The sequence below is a fragment of the Crotalus tigris genome, unplaced genomic scaffold (genome assembly GCF_016545835.1).
Source record: "Crotalus tigris isolate CLP2741 ecotype Arizona unplaced genomic scaffold, ASM1654583v1 scf7180000020032.448945, whole genome shotgun sequence".
NCBI lineage: Eukaryota > Metazoa > Chordata > Lepidosauria > Squamata > Viperidae > Crotalus > Crotalus tigris.
The window spans coordinates 117,345-142,556 of record NW_024097827.1 but is presented as its reverse complement, the minus strand read 5'-3'; the positions used below and the strand labels follow the sequence as shown (position 1 = coordinate 142,556).

The 25,212-nt window shown below is 34.9% G+C and overlaps 1 protein-coding gene across 7 annotated transcripts in view; it reads left to right on the top strand.

Annotated features, from left to right (window-relative positions):
• CAMK4 (calcium/calmodulin dependent protein kinase IV) overlaps positions 1–24,088 on the top strand; it is a 72,040-nt gene extending 47,952 nt beyond the window's left edge. For 5 of the 7 annotated variants that reach the window (XM_039365317.1, XM_039365318.1, XM_039365321.1 and 2 more), the window contains 6 exons: positions 7,824–7,914; positions 8,881–8,955; positions 10,879–10,954; positions 14,240–14,387; positions 15,439–15,591; positions 20,063–24,088. In XM_039365317.1, the coding sequence (XP_039221251.1) occupies positions 7,824–7,914; positions 8,881–8,955; positions 10,879–10,954; positions 14,240–14,387; positions 15,439–15,591; positions 20,063–20,251 (732 nt within the window). In that variant the 3' untranslated portion in view covers positions 20,252–24,088. The remainder of the gene's footprint in view (positions 1–7,823; positions 7,915–8,880; positions 8,956–10,878; positions 10,955–14,239; positions 14,388–15,438; positions 15,592–20,062) is intronic. The other 2 variants (XM_039365319.1, XM_039365322.1) reach the window with 1 other exon arrangement.
• Positions 24,089–25,212: the final 1,124 nt, after the last annotated feature.

Here is a 25,212-nt window from a genome sequence, read left to right as displayed (position 1 = left end):
GTCATTCTACTTACAGTGTGATTAAAGAATACTCTCTCACTGTTTTCTTCTGCCCTTTGTAGTCTCTGTCTGCTCTGGTGAGAAAGATTACAGGAATTGAAGAAGTGAGGAAAATTGCTAAAAGACTCTTCTATGTTTTTACCAATAGAAAAATCCATTAGATCAAATATTCCAATAGATGGGGCAATATAAATGGAATCTAGCTCAATTAATTTTATAGAAAATAATTCACTGAACTGCACAATATATGACTATTTTAAAGACAAAAACCCTATATAAATATTTAGAATAAATGGAATAGTTACCTCTTATCCTGCCATGGAATGTCTCCAACATAAGTTTTATTCTTGATTATTTTTGTCCACTGGTTTTGACTTTCCAAATATAACAAAGATTCTAACACTCTATCAGAAACTAATAATTCCATTATTCCTACCCTGGCATTGCCAGCAGTGAAAGTTGCTGGGATATTTCATTCAGTGACATTTGAAGGGCCATATGTTCCTCAACTGTGTGTTCTTTGTAATAGGGATTTAATTATTGTAATTTCAGTCATAGGTAACATACTGTTCAAACTGAGGCAGTCAATATGCTGCTAGTCTAATCTGCTTTTTTGAAAACCAGTTTTAGTAGTTATCCATTGGGAATTTAGTTTCTTTTAGATAAATGAACATTTTTTGACAAATGTATTGTTTATATAGCCACCATTCTTGAATGGACCAGGATTTTATGTTTACTACAGGTATGCAAGGCTGAATCTCCTGATCCATTTATTCTGCATCCTGCTTCTAATGGTACTATGCCAGCTCCACTGTGATCTATTGTCACGTATGAGCAGGCATCAATAGGTTAATAAATTAATTTCCTTTGCAGCCCTGCAAATATTATAGCTTCCTTAGGAAGTCTTTCACCCGTGAAAGTGAAGGATTATAGTTCTGAAGGTCTTCCAGTTTGGTACACTTGATTTTGTAAAATCTATAAAAAAAAGAAAGGTTTTGTATTTTCACAATGAGATATTCAGTTCAAATCTAATATTAATGGCTATACCAGGGGTAGGTAACCTTGGCTCTTTTATGACTCGTGGACTTCAACTCCCAGAATTCCTGAGCCAGCATAGCTGGTTCAGGAATTCTGGGAGTTGAAATCCACGAGTCATAAAAGAGCCAAGGTTGCCTACCCTGAACTATACCTTTTACAATTGTTCTTGTATTTTACTTCTTTTATTTGTACTTTGAGTAATTTAGAGCTATTATATATAGACTGAATTAAAGCTTGCTAACCACATAAAAATTCTGATTTTTAAAGAATGCTATAGCTGTTACTATAGTAAGTTTTACATGCAATTCAACATTACATCATAAGCTTTATAAATTTCCAAGCTTGTGTAATAATACACAAAAATTTAAAAATTGACAGGGAATTACAACCATTCATATATGGGTATATGTAAATCATTAATGGAATCTAACAGCTCCATTCTACTTGAAAATTGATATTATCAAAACTGTCATATTATGCTAAAATATATGGTTAAATTTCTGGCATTGAATTTCATTAGCTTAGCATTCAGACAAACAGACATAAGTAGACACATAGAGATAAACCATATTTTCACATCATTCAAAAGAAACAATAAAGAAGAAGAAGGAAACTAAAAGGACACTTCCTCTTTATCAGCCAATAGTCCAATTAGCCAGGATTAATACCAGACAAACACTCAGGCAGAAAACAATACTCTAATTTATTTATTTATTAAATTTATAAACCACCATCTCATTGATGACATGAGTCTGGGCAGCTTACATGAGAACCAAAATCAAGGGGATGGATGGATGGGGGTGAGATCTTACCCTGTCAACCACCCACAACAAAGAGTGTATCCATTGGTGGCTCCAAGCTGGCAAACCAAGTTTTAGGTGGGGGCAGGTCTCATCTCACATAGCAGAATGTCCTACACCGTGGGGGTCACAATAGACAAGGCTCTTCTCAACCTTGCCAGCCAAAATTCGTTTATAGATAGGGCCCACAGCAAGCCCCTTCTGCTGGAATGAGTAGGATAGTCTAATCTCATTGGGGTAAATTGGCTCCTCAGATACCCTGAATCCATGCCTTAAAGGGCTTTAAAAATGATGACCAACACCTTGAATTGGACCTGGAAACAAACTGTTAACCAATGTAGCTCAGCAACAATGATATTCTATGTGTCACTCTACAGGCTTCCAGAATTGACTGTGCCACTGCATTCTGTACCAAATACAGCTTCTGAATACTCTTTAAGAATAGCCTCATATAGAGTACATTGCAGTAATTCTCTGTTGCAGTGGGATATGTGTGTGTATCTGTTCTCTCTGTCTAAGGTTACAGGTAGTCTTACAAATACAATTTACTTACAAATACAGTTGGGACCAGAACTTCTATCGCTAAGTGAGGTGGTCATTAAATGAATCACACCTGATTTTATGACCTTTTTTGCTACGGTCAATAAACAAATCTCCACGATTGTTAAGTGAATTGCCGAGTAGTTGAGCAAATCCAGCTTTTCCCATTGGCTTTGCTTGTTGGAAACTGCCCAGGAAGGTAACAAATGGTGATCATGTGACCCTGAGTTGCTGCAACCACTACAGATACATGCCAGTTGCCAAGTGCCTGTTCTTTGAACATGTGGCTGCAGAGACGCTGCAGTAGTTGTAAGTGTGAGGGCTGTTTATAAGTCACTTTTTTCAACGATGTTGTATAACTTCAAATGATTGCTAAACAAATGGTCATAAATTGAGGACTACCTTACAAGGTAATTAGACTGATATTATTTATTCTTGAAATAATAAAATCATAAGTAATTCAGATTCAAAAACCATATTGCTTTTAATCAGTCTGATTTCAATTATAGCATATTCTCTATATACTGTATGGTGAACCCTTAACATGATTTACAGTGAAATCATTTCTCACCATTAGCGGTCCTCAACTTGCTACTGTATTTTATTAACATTCTTCTTCATTAAAATAAGATATCAGCATTAAAATATCATTTTTAACTTTGGTTCCCCAAAGACTAGATTCTGCCTCTAGGCTGCTATTACTATAATTCATTATGCTCTTCAGGATTCCCTAATGCAACCCTTTATGCAAATTTAAAATCATTTAAAATAATGGATACTACTTTAAAGTATAATAACTAAAATCATATTTAAATAGAGACAGATTTGTGTGTTGGAAAATTAGAATTCCTCCACTGTTCCATTTACAAGAGTATTAAAACAATGTTTGCAATAATTATGAGCCTTCCTTTATGCTTTTATTGTTTTGTCTTTTGGTGCTGCAATTGCTCATTTATACAGGTAGTCCTTGACTTATGACCATTCATTTAGTTATGAATGGCACTGAAAATATGATTTATGACTAGTCCTCACACTTATGACCATCACAGCATCCCCATGTCATGTGATCCACATTCAGGTGCTTTGCAATTGGCATGTATTTACAACAGTTGCAGTATCCTGGGGTCATCTGATCACCACTTGTAACCTTCCCAGTTATCTTCCAACAAGCGAAGTCAATGGGGAAAGCTGGATTCGCTTAACCACTACAGTAAAAAAGATCGTGAAATTGATGCAACTCATTTAACAACTAAGTAATGGAAGTGCAGTCCCAATTGTGGTCATAAATTGAGGACAACCCATGCTAAAAATGAAACAATGGTGAAAGTATTGGGTGACCCAGCAGGGTGACTCAGATTTAAATCTATATTTTATAATGGAGTTCATTGAGTGACTTTGGGTCAGTTGTTTTTTTTAGCCTAACTAACCTCACAAGCCTGAGGCCACAGATTTAAAATTAAAAGAAGATCCTGTCTAAGCCTATCAGAGAAAAAGTTGGACATAAAGACAATAATAAATACTCTTTTATAATATACTTCTTTGATAACCATATGGAGCAAGAGTGGAACATAAATATTTTAATTAAATACATGTTTTTCAGTGTAGCAAAAGAAACTCATCCAGTTTTACTACACTTCATCCTTTTTTAAAAATGATTTCAGTAGATTCGTGCATTTGCTACATTATAAAATGGAAAAGATGCTTTGTGAACTGATTTTTTTTAAACCTTATTTGTTAACAAATAATAATAAATTATTAACCTTGTATGTCACCTGGCTCTCAGCCATTCTGGGTGGCTAAAAGATTGGTAAATCTGATAATTGTATCTATATTAGTACAGTAACTTTATTTGAAAATCATGTAAATTTCACTTGTTCATTTGAATATGCTGTTAAAACCAGATTATTTATTATTACAAGGACTGTTGTGCTGCTTCTCACTGTTGATAACGCAAGAAAACAGCAGGAAGTAATAGAAATGATTATATTTCTCATCCATGAGAACTGAGCCTGAAACCATAATGTTGTACTAGGAAACATTAAAAGAAAAGGTGAAATAATCATAGAAAGCATTATCTAAAATAGCCTCCTGTGAAGTGAAGAGAAAAAGAAAAGCTTTGTATCTGTGGGGCTAAAGAAGTGACAGATAGTAATTTCCTCTGGGCACATCAGACATAATTCATGAAAGGAATTCATTTGCCCAGAAGAAATGCAGATGCATGTCAGTGGCAAAAAAGAAGAGGTTATAACTATAGATAAGAGAAAGACATGGAGTGGGACCACTGGATATTAGAAGAAAAAGTGCAAAGTCAAGAACAGTGTTATGCTATGGATTAGAATGAGGGCAAAGGAGGAAAATTTTCAACAGCAGGAAAAGAAACCAGTCTGGAAAAACATAACTACCAGGCATATAAACTGAAAGAGACGTAAAAAGAAAAAAAGAGTATATGAATAGAAGTAGTGCTTGAAGTGGGTGGACTGGCACATTCCCACTTATTTTCAGGAAATCATAATTCATTTTAGCCATCCCACTTCTTTCTTGTTCTACTTTGAAATTCAAGAATTTCAGCTCTATTCTTGGTCACCCCAACCAAAAACAGATGCCTGGTTAAATTGGCACTGGAGAAAAAAATGATATCACGGATGAACAATACATCTTGTCAGCCTGTCAGGTCTCAACTGTTGCTAATAGGAAAGAGAATAATGAGACAATTCCTGGAACAGAGGCAATGTGGATTCAAGAAGAGCAAAGAAGCACCAGATTAGAGAGAAATGAAGAAGGAATGAGAAAGAAAAGACAGAGGATGGAGTATAAGTGAGTGAGAGAAAAAAGAAGAATAAGTGAGAGAAAAAAGAAGAATAAAGGGAGGAAGGAGAGAAGACGAGCAGAAAAAGAGAGAAGGAACTAGTGGAAAGAAGAAAAGTGAAGAACGAAAAAGCTTGGTGAGAAAAGAAAGTTGCACAATGTCACCAAAGGAATATCACTCTAAAATGAAAATAGGAAAGACTTCATTCCTCTGTGGGGAAGGCTTGGAAACATCTTTCAGCCATAGTCCTCCAGGATCTAATTGAATCCTGCCAGAGGCAGTTGGCTGAACTCTAGGAGAGTCCTCATCAAAGAATGAAGCTAGCGCTGATGATGTTACCTAGTTTGGGTAACAAAACATCTGCAAGAAAACAAACAAGCTCAGTACCAAGGACCCCTCAATGAAACTCTTTCCTAAAAATCTGTTAACTCAATTGTTATGAGGGAAGAACTAGAGAAGGGGTTCTCAACCTTGGTAACTTTAAGACTTGTGGACTTCAATTCCCAGAATTCCTCAGCCAGCGCTGAGGAATTCTGGGAGTTGAAGTCCACAAGTCTTAAAGTTGCCAAGGTTGAGAACCCCTGAACTAGAGCAAGGGTATCCATCCTTGGCAAATTTAAGACTAGTGGATTTCACTCTTCAGAATGGCTGGTTGGGGAGTTCTAGGAGTTGAAGCCCATAAGTCTTAAGGTTGCCTACCCCTGACTCAGGAATTCTGGGAGTTGAAGTCCACGAGTCATAAAAGAGCCAAGGTTGCCTACCCCTGTCGTAGACACAAAGTTGGAAGCGTCCAGTAACTACAGCGGTGCAGCTAGTATTGGGCACATCTTGATACATCTGTATAACATCCCTATTTCGCGAGCTGCACTTGTAGCTGCTCTCAACGATGCTGTTATCATCCCAAAAACCCTACTAGCCCTGAGCCTGGCTCTTTGTGGGACTGTCTGTATCCATTTATTTTTGCCCATCTAATAAGATATAATAGCATAGGTGTTGTTCAGGTCCTGTCTTTTAAGCAATATCATCTGCTGGGACCCAGGAAATGGGTTTTCTCTGTTGCTGTGCCTGCTCTGGGGAACGGTATTTTCCCAGAAAGCTAGACGGCCCTAATCCTGCCTGCCTTTCATATGTAGCCAGGGGAAGCAAATGCTACTTGATATGAACTTGCAAGTTCTTTCAATTTCACAGACAAATGACAGAGGTCAAACTAATTATAAATTGATCAAGACATTTGGTTAGAAATAGTGAATAGTGCTAGAAAAAAAATTAAGTACCTGTGCAAGGCACCTCCAAGTATACAATGCAATGTCTTCAATATAAATCCTGGGTGTTTATCATTTTAGGCTGATCCTAACAACTGCTTCATGCTCTTTATTAGAAAATGAATATATACATATCTTTAAAATTTATAATTAAATAACTGATTTTCATATCATCTTGCCTGATCCGATGTCCAAGTAAAATCCAGGTTTAGAAAATTAAAATTTTCTCTATTTCAAGTGCAAGTCATAGCTACTTAAAGTTCTAACCTTGTACTATTTTGCACTGATAAAAAAAGGAATTTAATATTGCTCTTCAATTTGCTAGCATTTAACTATTTACTTCCATTCATTCATTCAGAAATCATAGAGAGCCAGTTTGATTTAGTGGTTAAGACACCAAGCTAGAAAGCAGGGAATTGTGAGTTCTAGTCCCGCCTTAGATGTTCTGCTAGAGAAATCAGGATTGTCTTAGACTGGTTAAGGTTCTATGAAAATGCTATATTATATTATTTTAAAAGTGTACTTATATACATATCTGTTATGGTATTTGATTAGCAAGCTAAATAGTTAATGACAGGAAGTAAGAGAAAAGAAAATCTAACTAAATCTAGTTTACAGCATTACCATTTACTATCTCTCCCTACTTTCTTTTGTCCTATAAACATTCTTGGTTTTTCTGTTTCCATGCCCTAATTTGTACTGTGCCTTCTGTTTATTGAAACCTCTCATCTTTTTCTTTTTGTGGATCTCAGCAGCTCTATCCAGTCACAAATTTTTGATCTTCTCATTCCCATTGACTGATTACCTCTTGCTTCACATATTTCTTTTGTGTTGTGTGGACCTTCACTCATTCTTTCTACTGTATATGACCAAAACATCTCATAGTACTTCATTTGGATTGGCCACTCACTTTAATGTTCAACCCACGTTTATTCACATTTTGACTGCAATTCACTGTTTTACCACATACAAAGATACATACACAAAGTACACCATTTGCACTGCGTTCAACCTTGTCCATAAAAAATTGGATCAAACAGTAACCAATTTAATCCATTTTTTTCTTAGGCCCCATTGGGAAGGCCACAAATAAAATTTATTTACAGTTGCATCTTGATACTCATGGACAATAAACCACTGTGGTTAATGGTGATTGTTAGACTTTTTCTTTTCATTTTCTAGATGAGGATGCCAGTTGTTTTTAATATTACAGATTATACTTTTTTAAATTTTCAGTGCATGAAATTTATCTTATTTCTTAGATTTACATTCCACTTTTCTCCAGAAGTCAAATCCATATACATAATAATACACAGTATTATGAAAACGTATTAATTGTATGAAATAACATTGCATACCCTCATTTATTCCTTCTAGTATTTACATGCCAATGGAATTGTTCACCGGGATTTGAAACCAGAAAATCTATTGTATGCAACTCCAGCTCCAGATGCACCTTTAAAAATAGGTAATTGATAATTGGTAACTTTTAGTAGCATCCTTAGCAAGTTGGTACTAAAGGATACTGTGAGACCTCAGAATCAGAAAACATTAACAGACATAACCAAAGCAAAATTTAGGGTGTACAGTAAAATAAGCTATAAACCATCACAATAGCAAATAAGTTGTACAAAACAAATTTCTAGAATAAAAAGGAGCAATTGACAATTCACTTTGTTCATATTGCAGTCTTGTACAATTCCCGAAGAATGAAGCAAGTTAAAAATAACTATGTCTGATGAAGGACAAAGCTGCTGTTAGCCTAAATCAACCACTGCTTGTTCCTAATTAGGCACAGGAAGATGATATATGTAAGCAGCTTGACAAAGCGCTTGTTTGTATCTCAATTTTATCTTCTCCTTTAGGAGAACACCTTGTGATCACAGATCAATAAAACTTTAAAACTTCCTTCAGTTTTAGGTTTCTTGCATTTAACAAGGGGAAAATTTTTCTATAATACTTGCCGCATTCATTTCATGCTGAAGAGAATTAATTTCTTCTCTATCATATTTTCATTCTGTCCCCTTTATGCAGACAGCATTCCAGAGCCAAAGTCTGATTCACAGACTTCTACCTGCAACCATGATTCTTTGAAATTTGAAAATAATTATTCTTATCTCCTCTAAATTTACATTCATTCATACAATAATAGTTTGTGTGCTTCATAAGCCTCTTTTCCCCTATATTTCAGTGCATACTGTTTTACAGATAGACAGTGGAACATTATTCAGTGATGATGATGTGTGTTTAAAAGACATGCAGTTGGGAAGAAAAAGGACAACCATACAACCGGTTTTCAGTACTTTGCCACATTGAGTTGAAGGTCACCTTTTCCATCTATATAGGCTTCCTACCTGATTTAGAACATTGATTTGCTATGTCTAATTCAACAATTATTTCATAAGAAATGCAATTTTCTGATTTTGTTTAACAGCTGATTTTGGACTTTCCAAGATAGTTGCAGATCATGTTACCATGAAAACAGTCTGTGGAACTCCAGGATATTGTGGTATGTTTCTGAATTTATCTTATTTTAAATCTGTTTTATTTGTATTCTGTTGTTTTCACTTTCTATAATTTCTAAATTTAGCAATTATCACACTAAAAACAAAAAAAACCTCAGTTCATATTAAAATATATAGGTCTATATTGTATTCACTTATTCAAACTATCATTTATCATACACTAACTATAACTCTACATGGTTAGCTATAGTGTGCACATCCCAAAGCCGCATTTTTGCTTAGAGAGAAGACCATCCAGATGGAAGTATGAAGTTTCTGGTTAAATATAACAGTTTGTAATACGATAAAATCTCAATTTCACTGACTTCAGTTTAGTGGATCTTAAAGGCAACGTTTAGATTTATAGATCAGACTTTACCCCTTGTAATGCTCTGGATAATTGATGTATTTTATTCCATTTGCATTGTAATACTCACATTTTATATATTTTGCATAAATTTCTACCATATGCACAACATTTGCATGTTCATGTAAATAACAAATTAAGCGAATATAGTTTCTTGGTGTTAGAAAGAAATCTTACTAGGTCCATTTCCAAGCCAGGAATAAAGAACGCAAGAAGTCGCTTCAATCAAAGGTGAAGTTTATTGCAAGGGCCTAATACACAAAAATAACTTGGAGGCAGCCATGGTTAGATATTTCTCAAATGTCCCTTATATAAGAAAATTTTACCTTTTTTCATTGAAAATGAAACACCCTGTAGGAATTGTAAGAAAATGCACTTAGCCAGCTGAGAACAGGCCGTTTTTTGCAGTCAGGCACCCTGCTGAGCTGTGGGTTCTGATTATTTAGCCTTTGTTGATTAACAATAGTAATCTCTTTGGGGCAAGGGACCTTTTTTCTTAGTTGATCAAAGAGATTAAGTTTCAGACCGGGAACAATGTTCACCCAGTTATAGTTTCATTGGCATTTTCTATTGCGTTTTGATCTTTGTCTAGAGCCTATTCTGATTTGTGATTTTGAATCTTTTATCTTTGATTTCAGCAGGAAGACTCTATAGTGGGAGGACTTTGACTGCTTTTTCACACTGGCTATCTGACAACACAGACATTCCTAAAAGACATACACCTCAGTTATACTGCAGGTTTAGAATCACCTTCTCCAGTTCTTGTTTATCATGCCAAGACAGATTTTTCTCCAACTCACTTTCTCTGGGAGATAAAATTCCTTTTAAAATATCTCAAAACTTATTCTATGGAAGCTGGAAAACAAATGGAATACTGTATATCATCTCCACAAACAATCCCTGATATACAGCTGGAATCTTCAGGAATCTGTAAAAACATCTAAATAAATTAAGAAGCTATGTAGAAAGAACATCCATCAATTGATTTAAGAGGGAAAATATGTCTTCTGAATGAAGCTTGTTTCCCCCCTCATAATATTTAAATAATTGCAGTATTCATTAAAAGTATAACACAAAAAAGATACAGATAAAAGTTTAAACATGCTTCTTGAAAAGAAAATCTCTTAAGCAAATCTATTTTGAATATATTAGGAAAATCCCACATGAAGATCAGAAATAGGTTGTTAAATAAAAAAGTATGCCCATATTATTGAGAATAAAATTGACCAACTTTCTCAAAAATATTTGCCATAGTAACTTATAATTAGTTTTTATTGTTTTAATTTTAGAACTGTTGTGTCAAAGTATCGTTCCAAAAATCTATTTTTTGCAGTTTAGTTGCTAAGCACATTTGAAAGCTTTTAATTAGTACTAAAATTACTTACATTTCATACAGAAATATTTTACTTTTGCCTTCTTAAGTTCTATTTTATTTAGTTATATTTATAAATTTTGTCATTTTGAATTTGTAGAATTATGTTTTTTTTCTTTATAAGTTTAGACCATATATTAGACCATGGCTGTTATCTAGTTTTACTGACAAGGTTTTTATCATCTGCAGCACCAGAAATTCTACGAGGGTGTGCTTATGGCTCAGAAGTGGACATGTGGTCCATAGGAATAATCACCTATATCCTGTAAGTTTAGAAGACATAAGTATGGAACAGGTGGTTATTTCATTATTTTCTAATAATCAGCATTCATTAACTGTGTCAATAAGAACTAAATCAATAATTTGCTTTGCTCTGCTTTTAATGATTTGAAGGATGAAGGTCCAAGAATTATTTAAAAGCAAAAATTAGATTTTAAAATATGCATTGATTTCAATTTGTTAAATTATAAGTCTTGGGGCATTGTTTTCCTTTATCTTTATGGTAGCTTGTAGTTTCATTTGAGACAATGATTCTCTCTACCCTGAGATTCATGAATGAGTTTGGATTTAAATTTAGGTTGCAATCCAGGGCATGCTGCCTCTGCTTCTCAAGAACTCTTCATAAAGCAAGATATTTCCCCTTGTCACCACTGTCCCAAAATGGATATAAGAGACATGAAAATTCAAAGTGAATTGATGTTTACCTAGAGTGTAACAGTGTGAAAAAAAATCCTAAGATGGAGAATGTGGACTGAGTGCAGAGCCATTGTTAGATGATGTTGATATGAAATTGTATTTAATATCCCATCACCATGCTTTGAAAGCATAAAGGACACACATATCAATGTTTCTCTTTCTAAAAACTTCCTTCTTCTACACCTTGCTTCTTCCTTTAAAAATGGCCATTGGTAAATCAATTTTGGGATGAACTGAGAAGAATGCCACCATCATTGCTCAGTTGAGCATTAGATGTAGAATAAGAACTCTACTGGTGTGAGCATAAGTCAGGGGTTTTCAAACTTGGCCCTTTTATGACTTGTGGACTTCAACTCCCAGAATTCCTAAGCCAGCGTACTTGGCTGAGGAATTCTGGAAGTTGAAATCTACAAGTCATAAAAGGGCCAAGTTTGAAGACCCCTGGCCTAGGTAGAGGAGTGTTATACAGTAATTAAGCATTTTTGGCCTTCTTTTTCATGAGCCTTCCCATGCAGGAGAGTCTTCTGAAGCATTGAGATTTGCAGCTGATTACCAAGCAAGAAAAAAGTCTTTTCAAGAAGTTCTAAGATGAAATATTTTTCCTTTTTTTCTGGAAGGTTTTCCTGGACTAATATTTTGTCAATGTTTTGTAAATTTATTTTTATTTTATATTGTTATTTTACATTCACAAATACAGCCCTCCTTTTTCTCTATCATATGTATGAATGTATGTATATACTACGTATGTACCTATGTATATGGCAAAGAAAGAGGAAGTAATATTAAATTCTGAAAACCTCAAGAATAAAAATTGCCATTTACATTTACAGCAAACCAGCAAATACATGATATAATCATTAATGTATTTTACCTATTTATTAAATGATAGGCTGCTCCTTGCAGATTTTCAACTCACAACATAAATATAGAATTTTTAATCTAAATTCCCATAAAATATAATTGACTATTCCAATATATTTTTGTAAATATTGATATAAAACCAAGCGTCCACCACATGTGTGCGTGTAATTGCTTTCCTAGATGAAGACCTTGCATTAATTATTATTTTTTATAAACATAGACAAAAACCAAATTAAATTATTGTTAAATTGCATTCTTTATTTTCAGGTCATTTTTCAAACCCATCATCATAATTTTAAAGCTTGCTTCTATCTTTTAAGGCATTACCTCTCCCACTCAAATCTGTGCCATGTGTATTTAATAAGCATTCTTTCCACTTCTTGTCCAAGTAATTAATAAAAATATTGAAGAATACAAAGCCCTGAATATACCCTACTCCAGTGGTGGCGAACCTAGAGCCCTCTCTGAGGGCATGTGCGCCATTGCTCCAGTCCTAGGCCTTCAGCTGGGTTTTATAAAACCTTTTTGTTTTAGGCTTCTGACGCCGTGTACAAAAAAAAAGGTTCAATCAATCAGTCAATTTCAACTTCTCACGGGAAAAAAAAGATCTTGCAAAGTTGGAATTGATTGATTGAACTTATTAGTCCCACCCAGTCTGCTGTTACGACTGCAGCCACGCCCACCCAGTGGGCCATACCCACTCAATGGGCCACACCCACTTGGCACCCGACAATGCATAAGTGGGTTTTGGGTTGCGGTTTGGGCACTCAGTCTCTAAAAGGTTCGCCATCACTGCCCTACTCAATACTTCCATCTAGTTTGCTGAAGAATCATTATCAAGCCCTCTCTAAGTTCAATTTTTAAACTAGCTATATACCTACTTAATAATAATACCATTCAACTCACATCATGGAAAACTTTGTCAAACATTTTGCTGAAATCAAGATGTATTATGTCTGTAGCGTTCCCATATTTTGCTAAGAAAATGTCCCAATAAAAATGAAATAAAATGACCAGTGCAAGTGTTATTCTTGGCAAATCCATGCTGATTCCTAATTAATATTACATTGTTTTCAAGTTTTTTTTGCAAATTAATTTGTGATCTTCTCTAGAACATTCAAAAGTAACAATATCAGACTAGCTAGTTTATAGTTTCCTTCCTTCCTTTCTCCCTCCCTCCCTCCCTCCCTCCCTCCCTCCCTTCCTTCCTTCCTTCCTTCCTTCCTTCCTTCCTTCCTTCCTAAGGAACAGAATTTGCCTTCTTCCAGTCATCAATATTTCAAATGTTTTTGATGAGCAACTTATTTAGCCAAGATAATTTAAACTTTTTCAGATTAAAGAAATCTGATGTTATATGATAAATGATTATTTATCATGTTTATATAATAAATTTACTCTGAATCAGCAGCTCATTTTCTTTTTTTAGGAACCTTCACCAGTCTCAGTTCAGCTGTCCTGAAACTATCTAAAACTTTCTCTGTGTATTATTGCTCAATTATCTTTCCTTGTTCCTATCTTCTATACTGTATGTTGCCTTTCATTTCATTTAATAACAATGGCTGTTTTTACTGCTCTCCATATTTTTCCTCAGTAAGAAAAATAATTGCAGTTATGCTCCTAGTATCTTCTTTTTTAGGAAACTACCAATCTTAAGATTTTTTTTCATTAGCTTTTTTTCTGTTCCAAAGTCATTATGCTAATGTTAATAAATTCTGCTTTCTTGAAATCTATGTTCAACTTCAGTTTTTCTTAAAATCATGGATTTTACCTTTGTGTAAAGCCCAGTATGAGATTTAGAAATACATATGTATTATATTAGAGAAGTCATTCAGTTCTACAATCGCTAACTGTTCATATTGAAGAAATTTATTAACATTATGTATTATTTTTAATTTCCAAGATAATGCACAATACTTCAATATTTGCATATTTATTTTCTGGGCAAAGAAGCTAAGGTTGACGTATATCATTCTATCTCACCAAATGTATACAGTTTTTTCTCATTTGCATGTAGACTTTGTGGCTTTGAACCATTCTATGATGAAAGAGGAGATCAGTATATGTTCAAGAGGATTTTGAACTGTGAATATGATTTTGTTTCTCCCTGGTGGGATGATGTATCTCTGAATGCCAAGGATTTGGTAAGTTCAGTAAATTTTTACAATTTTTGAGTGGTGAAGTCACCTGCCTTTCAATTCCTTTTAATATTGGTGTAATTGAACATACTCTACATTAGGGGTGTCAAACTGCCAGCCTGTGGGCCGGTTGTATCATGCAGAGGCCGCGCCCACTTCAGCTCCAGCAATGCAAAAAAAAGTTGCGATATGTCGCAACACATCACATGACGTGGCGAGTTTGACACCCGTGCTCTACATAATAAGGGAAGGAGGCATAAATCACTGCATAACTAAGAAAAGTTTGTAACCATTCTAGTAAATAACTGAGAGGAAAAAAATTCTTCTCTACCTCTTGGCTTCTCAATAAGGCTTTTATTCACACAGAGAATTTACAGAATGTTACAGGGAAAAGATTGTGTAACATTTGCTTTCATTTGGAACATTCCTATATTTTCCCACTATTTTTTCTGCCATTGATTAAAGAAGGAAAGATGGACAAATGGCCAAAGAGCTGTCTAGTCTACATAATTTCCCTTCTATTGCTTGCCCCTGGTAGGATTTTAAAAGAAGCCTTGAAAGAGGACAAAGGAACAAGCATTTCTGTCCTGATTTCTTCATTGAATTTCAGAACGTGCATTGATAGCTTTGGTATCCTGACTATCTGTATTGCAAAATGCCATCCATTATTATGATTATAAATTAGCAACCGTAATTCATACAGAAATATAAAGGGTAGATATATAATATCTATAGTGGAAAAAAAGGAATCTAATATATGGTTTTAGTTTTTCAGCACTGACAACTTTAATGTTTTTAAAATAACAAAATAATGTTTTGATTTATTAAATCATCCCAATTACGTCTGGTAGGGAAGGAAATTGAAAGTTTAAATTCTGCTTCAGCTTTGCCAGTTTATTGCAGCTAGAACTAACAGCTCGGTCATTTGTCAGAAAGATATTGATGCATAAGATGTGCTGAATACATCATTCCTTAGATTAGGGCCTATGGAAACATAAAATAAATATTCAAGGAATTGAATGGTTTTTGTTAACTTTATATTTTTGATATTATGCAGGTTAGGAAGCTAATTGTGCTTGACCCCAAAAAACGCCTTACTACTTTCCAAGCTTTACAGCATCCTTGGGTCACAGGAAAGGCAGCCAATTTTATTCATATGGATACAGCTCAAAAGAAACTCCAAGAATTCAATGCTCGACGTAAACTGAAGGTATATATCTGGGGGGAGGGTGATCTGCACAGTTAGCAGTGTGATGCAGCACTTATACAGTAGAAGTATGTCAAAACAGAAGGCATCATTCCTTTCTATTCTGCACTAGTTAGACTACATGTAAAATATTAGATCCAATTCTAAATGCCTCATTTTAGGAATTTGATAAACAGGAGCATGTCCTAAATAAAACAGGTAAGGGTCTTGGAAGGAAACATTTACAAGGAATGATTAAAGGTACTGGATATGTTTACTCTGGAGGAGATAGCAGAGAAACATAATAACTTTCTTCAAGTACTTGAAGAGCACTCATATTAAAAATAGGGCTGATTTTTCAAAGTTGTTCCAAAAGACAGCTCAGGGATCAATGGTCCTAAATTACAAGGATCTACATTTAAATTAGACATTAGATAAAAATGGTAACATATTTCTTTGGGAGAAAGTGAATTTGTCTTTACTGCATGTGTTTAAACAGAAACTAGATACTTTCTATCAGGAATGCTGTATTAATGGATTCCTGACTTAGCCTAAGGGGTACACTCAATTATTTCCATTCAATCTTTGCGTTCTGTAAGTCTATGAAATCATTTCATTATAATATATAGTGGAATACAGAAAGTTTCTGCTCAGGCAGAATTACAGATTGGGGCAATCCCTTTTTATGATCTCAGTAAATGCTCAATGTAAAATAAAATTAAGGCAGAGGGAGATTTTTTCAATGGTACCTCAGTAAGGATAAACTTGAAAGTACAATATGCTGGGTCATATTAGAGATGTCAAAAGAGACCCTATTACTTTGCAAGCTGCCCCAAAAGTCCTAAATTACACCCATTCTGCACAATTTAAAGTGGAGAGACAGTAAGAATTGCCCTCCAATCACCTATTCTGATTACAATAAGCTCTAAAAATTTTGAGTTACGATTAACTGACCCTTATTTCTCTATCCTGATGCCCTGTAGATACGTTGCAACTCATTCCCTAAATGGCATAATTCAAGGTTAACTCAGCCTTCCATCCTTCCAAGGTTGGTAAAATGAGGACCCAGATTGTTGGGGGCAATATACAAATATGCTTTACAACAGCAGTCCCCAACCTTTACAGCTTGGTGGCCTGGCTGGGAGGGGGACTGGTCTGCACAAGTGGCAGGCTGGCATGCATGTGCATGCAGCCTTTTGCTTGTGTGACTGGCAGGCTGGCACACATGTTCATGCAGCCCTTGTGTGAGTGGCAGGTTGGTGCACATGCAAGCAAGTGCCCACCGGCCCACCACTTGTGGAAGTTGAGCTTCGCACGTGCATGTGTACTCCAGCCAGCCACTCACACAGCCCAATTCTGAATAGGCCATAGCCCAATAGTGGGCCGCAGTGGGGGCTGGGGACCCCTGCTTTACAATATGCTTATACTGTAAACCACTCAGAGAATGCTGTAAAGTGCTATGGGGTGGTATGTAAATCTAAATGCTATTGCTATATCAGAAGCACATCAAGGATGAAAAATTCTGGACTTCCGCTTCTGGATCAGGCAGTTTCAGCCACATGAAGAGCTGTCGCTCTTCGATGGCTGCCTTTCTCTCTACTGGTAGACTCTTATGCAGGTCTTAAATCGCCCTGGAGGGGTGATCACCGTCAAGGAGGCTTTTTATCGGCTGAGGTGGAGCGGCGGCTCCCCCTACCGTCTGAGCTAACTCCGTAGGGCCGATGGAGAAGAAGATCGGTCAGTAAAATGGCCGATCACTTCGCTGTGCCAGCTGAAGTCAGAAAATCATCTAAGCATAAAGAACCACCGTGGTGAATCTGGGTGAGACCTTTCCTCCCTTTCTCCATTCTGAACTAGTTTTCCTGCAAAGAGCTTGCTTTTTGGATGACTTCCCTGTTTTAAGAAAGCAGCTTCTGTCTGTTTGGGGAAAAAAAAAATAATAATACTTTAAGCCAACTATAGAAATAGTACTCGTTATATTTCGAACCTTTTGGATATTGGGCATCCCTGGAAAGATTTCTAATTTAGAGCATTATTTTACTTACTATACTGAAGATATTTGTTTTTTCCTGTCTCTTACATTGTCATTCTTAATGAGATAAAGGCTTTTAATGTGCTAAAAAAAAAAAAAAACCTTTCTATAGCTTACTGAGGAGATCTTGTGGCGAAAATAGTGTTTGGAGAACACTACTTCAGGAATTAATAAGAAGAAAAGATAAAGGCTTGGAAACAGCTGTGGTTTGTGTTTTTGATTTAAAAATTGTGGAGGCGGATGTATATGGACTCTTAATAAATATAGTTTCCACAAAAACTTTAAAAGATTCTTTTACTATGGAAATAGAAGACTTTTACCCACAGCTTGACTATGAGCTGATATTGGAAAAAATATTGGAAATGACAGAGGAGATGAAGTTATGGAGAAAAACAAAAGGTTATTTTGCAAAACCACAAGCTGAGCCTCAAACTTTAAAAGATCAACCTGTAGGCCAAGAAGAAGCCTATATGCAACAGTATACACAATGTGAGATGGAAGAAGAAGTTACTGATCAATTGAATTCTGGACTGGATTATGAGCTGATACTGGAAAAAATATTGGAAGTGACAGAGGAGATGAAGTCATGGAGAAAAACTAAAGACCTAGAATCACAAGCTGAGCCCCAAATTTTAAAAGACTAATCTACAGGCCAAGAAGAAGCTTATATGCAATAGTGTACACAATTTGAGATGGAAGGAACTCACTGATCAATTGAACTTTGGAAAAATTCTGGACCCAAAATCCCAGATTGAGATCTTAAATAACTACTCTATAAATCAACTAACTACTACAGAGGAGGATATTTCACAAGTCTATCTACAAATGGAGTACTTTGAAGATCAAAAAATGACTATAAATGAAGTTCTCCCATTGCCAAAATTAACAGGAATTAACAGCCAGACGCGATCGATTGAAAGTTATGACAACCTGAATAAGCAAGCTGAAATTATAATATGGAATAAAATGGACTATACTGTGTATATGATACTGGAAAAAGGGGAAGAGAATTTTGATCAGATTGATTTGTTGATAAACATTAGTACTCAAATATTGAGATTTGATGACATAGAAGCGACAGTACGGAAACCAGCTTGGTATAGAAAAAAAGCCAGAGTTAGATTTAAAAATGTGATTTAAAATTTTAATTATTGGGTCAAAAAAGCTTTAGAAATTTGGACTGATTGGACAATCTAATTGAGTAAATGAAAGCAGTAAGATAATAATTGGTGTAATAATATGTCTGTCTTAGATACGATACTTAATTTGGTTGAGAGTTAAATTTTACTTAACAGGTCGAAATGATTCTTTTTTGTTTTTTTTATCTGTTTATATAGAAAACTATTTTGTAATAGCAGAAGAATTAGAGAGATCTATGATAAGAGAAGAGTATTAATTAGTGATGTATCAAATTAAGAGATGGAATATATGTGAAAATATTAGAATGTTATTCTTGGAATATTATGTGTTTAGAAGGGATACCCAAAATTTTATTAATATGTTTGTTTAAGATCAATTGGAATATTTTAATTGAAATTAGTGGAGCTTAAAAGCAGGAGTGATTTATGTAGATAGAATAGTAGGGATGATTCTGTGGATGGATTGAATTTTAAGAAGAAATAAATTAAACTAAATTTGCTATATTATGTGAGGAAATAGAGGGGGAAATTTTTTTTAAGGTATTAATTTTAGTTTTATATATATATATATATATATATATATATATATATATATATATATATATATATATATATATATATATGACTTGTTTTGTTATGATTGATTACCCTTTCACCACTGTGTTTTCCTGAGCACTTTGATGTTAAAATTAAAAAAACCAATAAAATGTATATTTAAAAAAAGGATGAAAAATTCTGCCTTATTCCATCAGGATTATTTTATTATGATGTCATTGCAAAACTAGGTATGCATTGCATTGGTTGTAGGTTTTGGCATAACTTTTTGGTTTGCTAATTTTTTTCATTTTTCTGGCTCTATATTTTAGTCTTGTTTGTATCAGTTTGCTTAGTGGAAACAACATGCAAGAAAATGCATACATTCTCCTAGTCACCTAGTGCATTTTAAATAACTTTACTCAAATGTGCATGTGCATATCTGCATGTACCATTCCCTTATATATACATTTTGTGCTTTGTATTTTCTTAAGATTTTTAAACAACAACATTACAGAATTCTTCTATATATGAGTACAGGAAATGTGAATAAAATTCATTGTTTTGTTAAACCATGTCAGTTAATAAAGTTTGAGCATAACTTATTTAGAATGTAAACCTAGACTTTATCACATGTTATGTATGAAAAAATCTATGATTTAGCTTCATTAAGCTAAATCATATTTTTTTGATATATGTGAATGAACTACCTTACATTCAGTGCAACCAAGCTATATCATACATGTCAAAAAATAAGATTTCTCTTTTTTCTTAAAAAAAAAAAAAACAGGCTGCAGTGAAAGCTGTTGTTGCATCAACTCGTCTTGGAAGTGCAAGCTACCACAACACCCACGAGAGCAATAAGCTCAGCGAAAACCAGCTTGTAAGCTCAGAAGATGATACAGAAGAAAAAGAGACAGCAATAAGCCACATAACTCAGGTCATTCAGGAACAAGGATCTGAAGGGGGAGACCCGTAAATCTTGCAACGTTTTCTTTTAGCAAAGACCTCCCATTTCATGCACCAGCCAAATTATCATTCAACAAGAATAAATTATGGATGACTTTGCTTTCAGGTGTAAAGTCCAACTGTAGCTGGTGATCTGAACTTTAATGCATGTGATTGCTTCTGAAAAACAGTAAAGTCTTTTATTGGCATGCCGTGGATAAAGTGATGTTTACAGTAATGCCAAGAGGGGAAGTGGGAGAATAGGAAGTACGCGCACATCTTATGAGCAACATGAATAAGTAATGTAGAATGTTTATAAGATAATATATAAAATGCAAGATGGTTACTTACACAAAAAAGGCATTCTCTAGCATCATGACATTTTTCCAATATACTTCCTTTCAAATGTGTAATTATCGAGTAGTCTCATAGGCACAAGGATCCACTAAGTGTTTTTTTAAAACCTATGAAAGAGTTTTATTTATCAATGATACCTTAAAATTATTTATGATTGAAAACTTAGAGATTTATATGCAAAAACATTCTGTTCATTCCTTTGAAAAATTGAGAGGTGATTGGGATGACTAAAAGATGCTGATGTTAAAGATGCCTTACCTCTGTTGATAACCATTTCTATATAGTCTTAATTTATATTATTATAGTCATTTGGCATTTCAGAATTAAATATTCCCTTGGCAGAACCAAATATCTGTAAGAGTTGCAGACAACCCAAGAAGGTGAAGAAAAAATGCTGCAGAAAACTTAGAATTAGTCATACTATGAAATTATGCCCTTGTTATAGAAAATTGAGAATATTGATCTGAAACTATAGAATTATACTGCAAGAAGGATATATGGTATCCAGGAGAGTACCTAACATAACTGTAGAATATCAACTGTAGGTGATAACAGGAACTTTCTGTAATCGGAGAATGGGTGGGCCGTGCACCTTGTCAGTATACAATCTTTACCAAATATAGTTTATGTGAGTTGAAGTATCAGCAGAATGGCTTTTTAACAACAAACTTTTGTTTTAATTCTAATTCTAACATCTGAATTCCTTTATGTATACAAAAAATTTACAAAGAGGCAATATTTACCCTAACAGCCCAGCTCTATATAGTTCTACTCAGAAATAAGCCTTAAAAGTTTGATAGTATATATTCTGTGATAACTGAATATATTTAGAATTTCAACCTCCCAGAAATTAATTAAGTGTATAATTAGTCTCATTTGCTTTTTAGTATACTCACAATAATAGAATATTTTCAATAATTTTTTCTTGCCTTAATTATGCTTTCAGCAGCATTGTCCATCAGTGGCACTATAATTATTATTAATCCAAGAGCATGTTCAGAAGCAAAGGGAATTCATTATTTTAATGTTTTATTATATTAAAATGAAGGGTAAATGAACATTACTTGTGTGAGGCTAAGTATGATAGAATCATGGTTTAGTACAAAATAGTGCATAAGCTTGTTTCTGCAGCAAATATTATATATGCTTTTCTAAAATATATGTTATTCTGAATGCATGAATAAGAACATGAGAAATATTTGTTTTACACAAGGAATAATTGGAGCAAGCACAAGAAATCATTGCAAGATTTTATTATTGTGGCTTTATACCTGTATTGGCAACTACATTTCTTGCCTGGAGTAAATAATTTAGACAGCAAACTAATAACAACTATAATAAATCTCCAGCAATATCTAAAGCACTTTTTATATATGAAGTACATACACATACACACAAAAACACACACCCTTTGGGTGAAACTGCATTCTCTAAGCTTAAATAATCGTCTCTTTCACATATGCTGAATGATATATATACAAATTCCCTAGGCCTGTGGAAATCTGTGTACATATTCAAACCATCAGACCATAGCTTATAGGTATGGTTAAATACATGCCCCATTGAAATGAATCAAGAATTACTTTTGCAGTTTTCACCCTGACTTGCATTGATGGTTTAGATAGCATGAATCTAAGGTTATTCCCTTTCACAAATTTGCTTTTACTGATTTTGCTATATGAATGTATTTATGTGTTTTAGTCCTAGCAATTGTGGAAACACAGGGTATAAATCGTGATTTGTTTGTTTTTATAAGATTATGCTGCACATTTTCCACTGAGGTTCTTCTATAAAATTAGTATTTTATAAAATCTACAATACAGGTAGACCTCATTTAGCAATTGTTCATAGTCACAACAGTGGGGAAAAAGTAAGTTTATGACCAGTTCTTGCATTTACAATCTTCATATATCTATAAAGCAGAGGAAAACTGAAGTAAGATTATATGCTCAATCTCAGTTTCATTTAGCACCTACTTTGCTTAACTACTGAGTTGCCAGTTCCAATGGTGGTCACTAAATAATTACATTACATCTAAGTTAGATGCTACTGAAACAAGTTCAACTTCAGTTCACTTTTTAGTAAAAGCTCAGTAGTCTCCTTGAGTCCATCTAATCAACTTCTTGTTACCTTATTTTCTTCATCCTGATCAAATACCATATTTTTTCTATCCCTTTTCCCTCTTGTATCACATGCTGAAAACATAGTATGTGAATTTTTGTTTGCTGTTCATTGTCTTAAGGGAACAATCAGCCTTTATTTGGACAGGAATGGTCGATGTTTTAGTAACATTCCCCAAATTTTAAACTCAAAGGACTATACCTCAGTTTTTCCATGTGTTCAATCTTCAGAGTTATACAATGCCACCGAAAAGAAAAAAGTTAAAATAGTATTTTAACTATTCTGTTTAATTTTTCATTTCTTCCTATAATTTCTTTCTTCCTAGGAATAATCCTCCTTTTTATTTTTCCAGCACATTGTCCATTTTTATTTAGAGCAGTGTTTCTTAAACTATTTTCCCCCTCAAAGTACCCCTTCCCACTTTTAAAAGATTATGGAGGAGCCAAAAGAGTTTTTGTTTGTATGGATTATGTTTATCATTATTTATTCTATTAAAAATTAAAGTTGAACTTTTGATACCACTATCACTTCTCAATCTTGCTTGATGGGATTTTAATATTGGATTATTTTTCAACATAGCCTGATAAATATTTTGCAAACCTGAGAGGATCTTGAGGTATAGTAGGGGTCCTAGGATCACCCTTTAAGAAACACTGATCTAGAGTAATATTTACTTCAAGAAAACAAAACTATCAAGCCTTCACTTCTTCATTGTCATACAGGTAGATGTTATTTTGGTTGTCTTAATATTTAATATTAATTTGTATTTTTAATTTTCCATTTTAACATGCACAATAATTATAATTCTTTATCTTTGGCTGATAAAGTGGTGTTGTAAGAATTTCTCAAAACATTAGTATTTTAATTTCCAGTGCTTATTCCAATCTTAAAACCCTGGAATCTGCAATTCTTAAAACACATTGGTTGTATAAATTAAATGCAAGGGAGAATATATATCCTTTTGTCGCTCATTTTCCTATTCCAAATCACTCTGTTTCACCAAATGTAATTCTTAAAGAAGCTTCTTGATCATACTTACAATTTCTCAGAAAAGTAATCAGGTATTCTGGCACACCATTAGCCTTAACACCTTCTACATTCTGCATGATTTACATAGTGAAAGGCTTTCCTCAGTAATGAAGCAAGGATAAATTTCTTCTGTTTTTTACTCTTCATTATCCAGTTTATATAAAAGCTGTTTGTTCTCCTGTCCCCCTGTCTTTCCACAAATCTGATTTAATCATTTGGCATTCTGTCTCCCTGTAACAGCTTTATTCTTTAGCTCAGTGGTTCTCAACCTGTGGGTTGGGACCCCATTTGGGGTCGAACGACCATTTCACGGGGGTCGCCAAACAATGCAGTCCGCCATTTTTTTCCCCCTTTTCCTTAGCTGTGCTACTCCCTTTTATTCTATTGGCTTTTGAAAGCCAATAGAATAGACTCTCTTGAATAGAGTCTAATTCTATCGGCTTTCAAAAGCCAATAGGAATTGTCCAGGCTGTCTCTGCCCTGCTGAACCCGCCAAAAGTCCAATTCTGCAAATGGTGCTGTACCAGTTGAGTAGTCCTCGACTTACAACCGGTTGAGTAGTCCTTGACTTACGACCGGTTGGGGGTCACGGCATTAAAAAGGTTGAGAACCACTGCTTTAGCTGATAGAGGTATATAAGTCTCTAAGCCACATAAAGGTAATCCCTGAGTTATGAACATTCCCTTAGCGAACATTTGAAGTTATGCAATAAGTGCCCCCTAGTGTTTACAAACAAGTCCCAAAATTACAAATGTTGCAGCACCGCGGCAATCACTCACCCTTACGAATGACTGCAGAAGCACTGCAACGTTCACCCTGGCTATTCACTCCCCCCCCCCACACACACACACCAAGTCTTCATAGGCACTAGGCTTGTGGATACTCATCTTGTGAAGATCTAAAAAGTCTTCGTTTCTTGGCCTGTTTCACTGCTTCAGGCCTTCAGTGCGTTTGCAGAGAATGGATGCCTAAAGTACCACAAGATCATGCAAGATCAGTAACATGAGATCTCATGCTACTGATCTCGTGTGATCTCACGGTACTTTAAGTCTCTGTTTGCAAATGGAGGCTTGGATCTACGGCAAAAGTCTTTGCAAATGGAGGGAAAGCCTGAAATACCGAAGCCTTCCCTCCATTTGCAAAACCTTTTGCCATCTTTGCAAAAAGCCTTTGCCGACGAAAATGGAGCCCCAGATTGATGCGGGGGTCACTCCCAGCCTCCGTTTCTAGTGGCAAAGGCCTTTCCTCAAGGACATTTTGCATGGCGACTGGAAGCCTGAAGTCACATAATATCACACCCCCTCAGGAGCTTCCAGTCTCGGCACCTAAACTGTTTGCAAGCTGGATGCTTTGGGGTAGTGTTTTCAGTGACCCAAAGCCTCCTGTCAGCTTGCAAATATTTTGAACCAAGAGTGAAAGGTTCTGGGTGCCGTGATCTTGTGTGGCAGAGAGACTGGAGAGGAGACCGCTCTTTAGATCTTTGCA